The sequence below is a fragment of the Aegilops tauschii genome, chromosome 2, assembly GCF_002575655.3.
Source record: "Aegilops tauschii subsp. strangulata cultivar AL8/78 chromosome 2, Aet v6.0, whole genome shotgun sequence".
Taxonomy (NCBI): domain Eukaryota; kingdom Viridiplantae; phylum Streptophyta; class Magnoliopsida; order Poales; family Poaceae; genus Aegilops; species Aegilops tauschii.
Genome location: NC_053036.3, coordinates 38,135,101 through 38,136,927, shown reverse-complemented (window position 1 = coordinate 38,136,927; position 1,827 = coordinate 38,135,101). Strand labels below are relative to the sequence as shown.

At 44.8% G+C, this 1,827-nt stretch overlaps 1 protein-coding gene across 1 annotated transcript; it reads left to right on the top strand.

The window, feature by feature from the left end:
• The first annotated feature begins 363 nt into the window (after window positions 1-363).
• Window positions 364-1,265, top strand: LOC109752594 (uncharacterized). Its single transcript, XM_020311493.3, has one exon. It carries the CDS (start codon window positions 364-366, stop codon window positions 943-945), a length of 582 nt encoding a protein of 193 aa, XP_020167082.1. The 3' UTR covers window positions 946-1,265.
• Window positions 1,266-1,827: the final 562 nt, after the last annotated feature.

Sequence of the window (1,827 nt, the reverse complement as noted above, 5' to 3'; positions counted from 1 at the left end):
CGCAAGTGAAGCGCGATCCAGATGACGTCCTAAGCTTACATATGTTGCATTGAACAAAGGCGAAGCACATGAGATGATCGAGCTGAACCCTGAAGTCTTCTTGGTAAGATGGCATCTAAAGAGGAAGGAAGAAGGACTTAGAAGTTGCAGATCGCATCGTTACTTGCATGTGGTATAGTCAACTAAACGCTACTTAAGCTCCATCGGCCACTGTACCTTTTTAAAGCCTTCTCCTTGCTACCTCCACACCACGGACGTACGTGATATTACTAAGATATTAGAGCCATTACACGGCCTTAACCACTATAAGTACCCTTGCAATCCTTCTCTTAAAACTCATCACATTTACACAGACGTCTCACAATGGTGGGCACCAAACTCGCAGCTCTTGGGGTCTTTGTTATTTTGAGCATTGGATTAGCCAGTGCTGCAAGAGTGGCCAGATACTCTAGTGCAGCAGAGACCAGCATGGGAGGGGAGGGACGGGGCGGTGGGTATGTGACTGGCGGCGGCTCGGGGTCAGGGAACGGTGTTGGGTCTGCCGAGAGTGGAGATGGTGGAGTCCGTGCAAGCATTGTTGGCGGTGGAGACGGAGGCGGCAGCAGCCAATATGGTGGTTCGGGATACGGCGAAGGATCTGGCTCGGGCATGAGCTCCGGTACGTATAACAAAGGGTCTCATTATGATTTCGGTGGATATTCTAGCAGTGCCGCGAATGGTGGTGGTGGCGGTGGGGGACAAGCTGGAGACCGCGATGGATCAAGCGGTCATGGTGTCGGCAGCGGCATTGCCTCTGGCTCTGGTAAGGCAGACGGAGTTTCTAGAGGACCTAGTTATCTGAATGCTAAATCCGATGGAAATGGTGGCGGCAAAGGCAGCGCTCAAAATGGCGGGAGCGGTGGTGGTCAAGGTGGTGGATCTGGGAGTGGTGACGCACACCCTTAATTTTTTATAACTAGCTAAGTACAAAGATGGTTTGCAGCCTCTAATGTTTCACGTCGGCATCATCGCTATCTATTCCCTTTTATTATGTTTTTGTTTCATGTATTAAGGGGCCTAAATAAAGGCACATTGCTTGGATTAAATGTACTAGCTAGTGCATCTCCATGGGACTATGCATTATATGTTACTGTATGTTACTACTATATATATACCATCCGTTTTCATTTCGTGAATGTTCCAGTCTATAATCAAAGAAATAAAATGAAATATATGAACACTTAATAAGTCTGAACGTGATGGGTAACTGTTAAGACAGCAAATGATGTATGTATCATAATTTTAATAGTAAAGATAACTTAGATACCTTGAAAACATATCACACTCCTGTGTTTTAAGGGTGATGAGGCGTCCCACATGTGCCCCATGCAGCTTGTCTACCGAACAAGAACAATACTAATTGAATATATATACATGGGAGTGAGAGTAATATCAACTGGTTCCCGTGTAAAATCAATGGGCGTACATCATTTTCTACCCCATATCTGTAAATTTGTAACCCCCATTGTCCCATTTAAAATCCTGCCACATTATATCTCATAATTACTTGGAACTTTCTGACCATGGCTTTTATCAATACATATTGTTATTTTTCTCAAACTGGCAAATCAAACCAACAAGTCAAATGACGTGGTAGATGTCAGGGTGGACAACCTGTACTTAAGGGAGTACGTAGTATAGGAGCAGTGCAGTGCAGCTGGCTGAACAATGTTCACCAAGATTTGACACAACTCATAGACTTTGACATGATATGCCACCAATGAATATGTGTACTGCCACGTCAACCTAAAAGTGGGCGCTGCTTCTCAGTTTGCAGAAATTAATAGA

Bases quoted from the DNA above. Each gene is read 5' to 3' on its own strand.
- LOC109752594 (XM_020311493.3), top strand. From the start codon at position 364: ATGGTGGGCACCAAACTCGCAGCTCTTGGGGTCTTTGTTATTTTGAGC.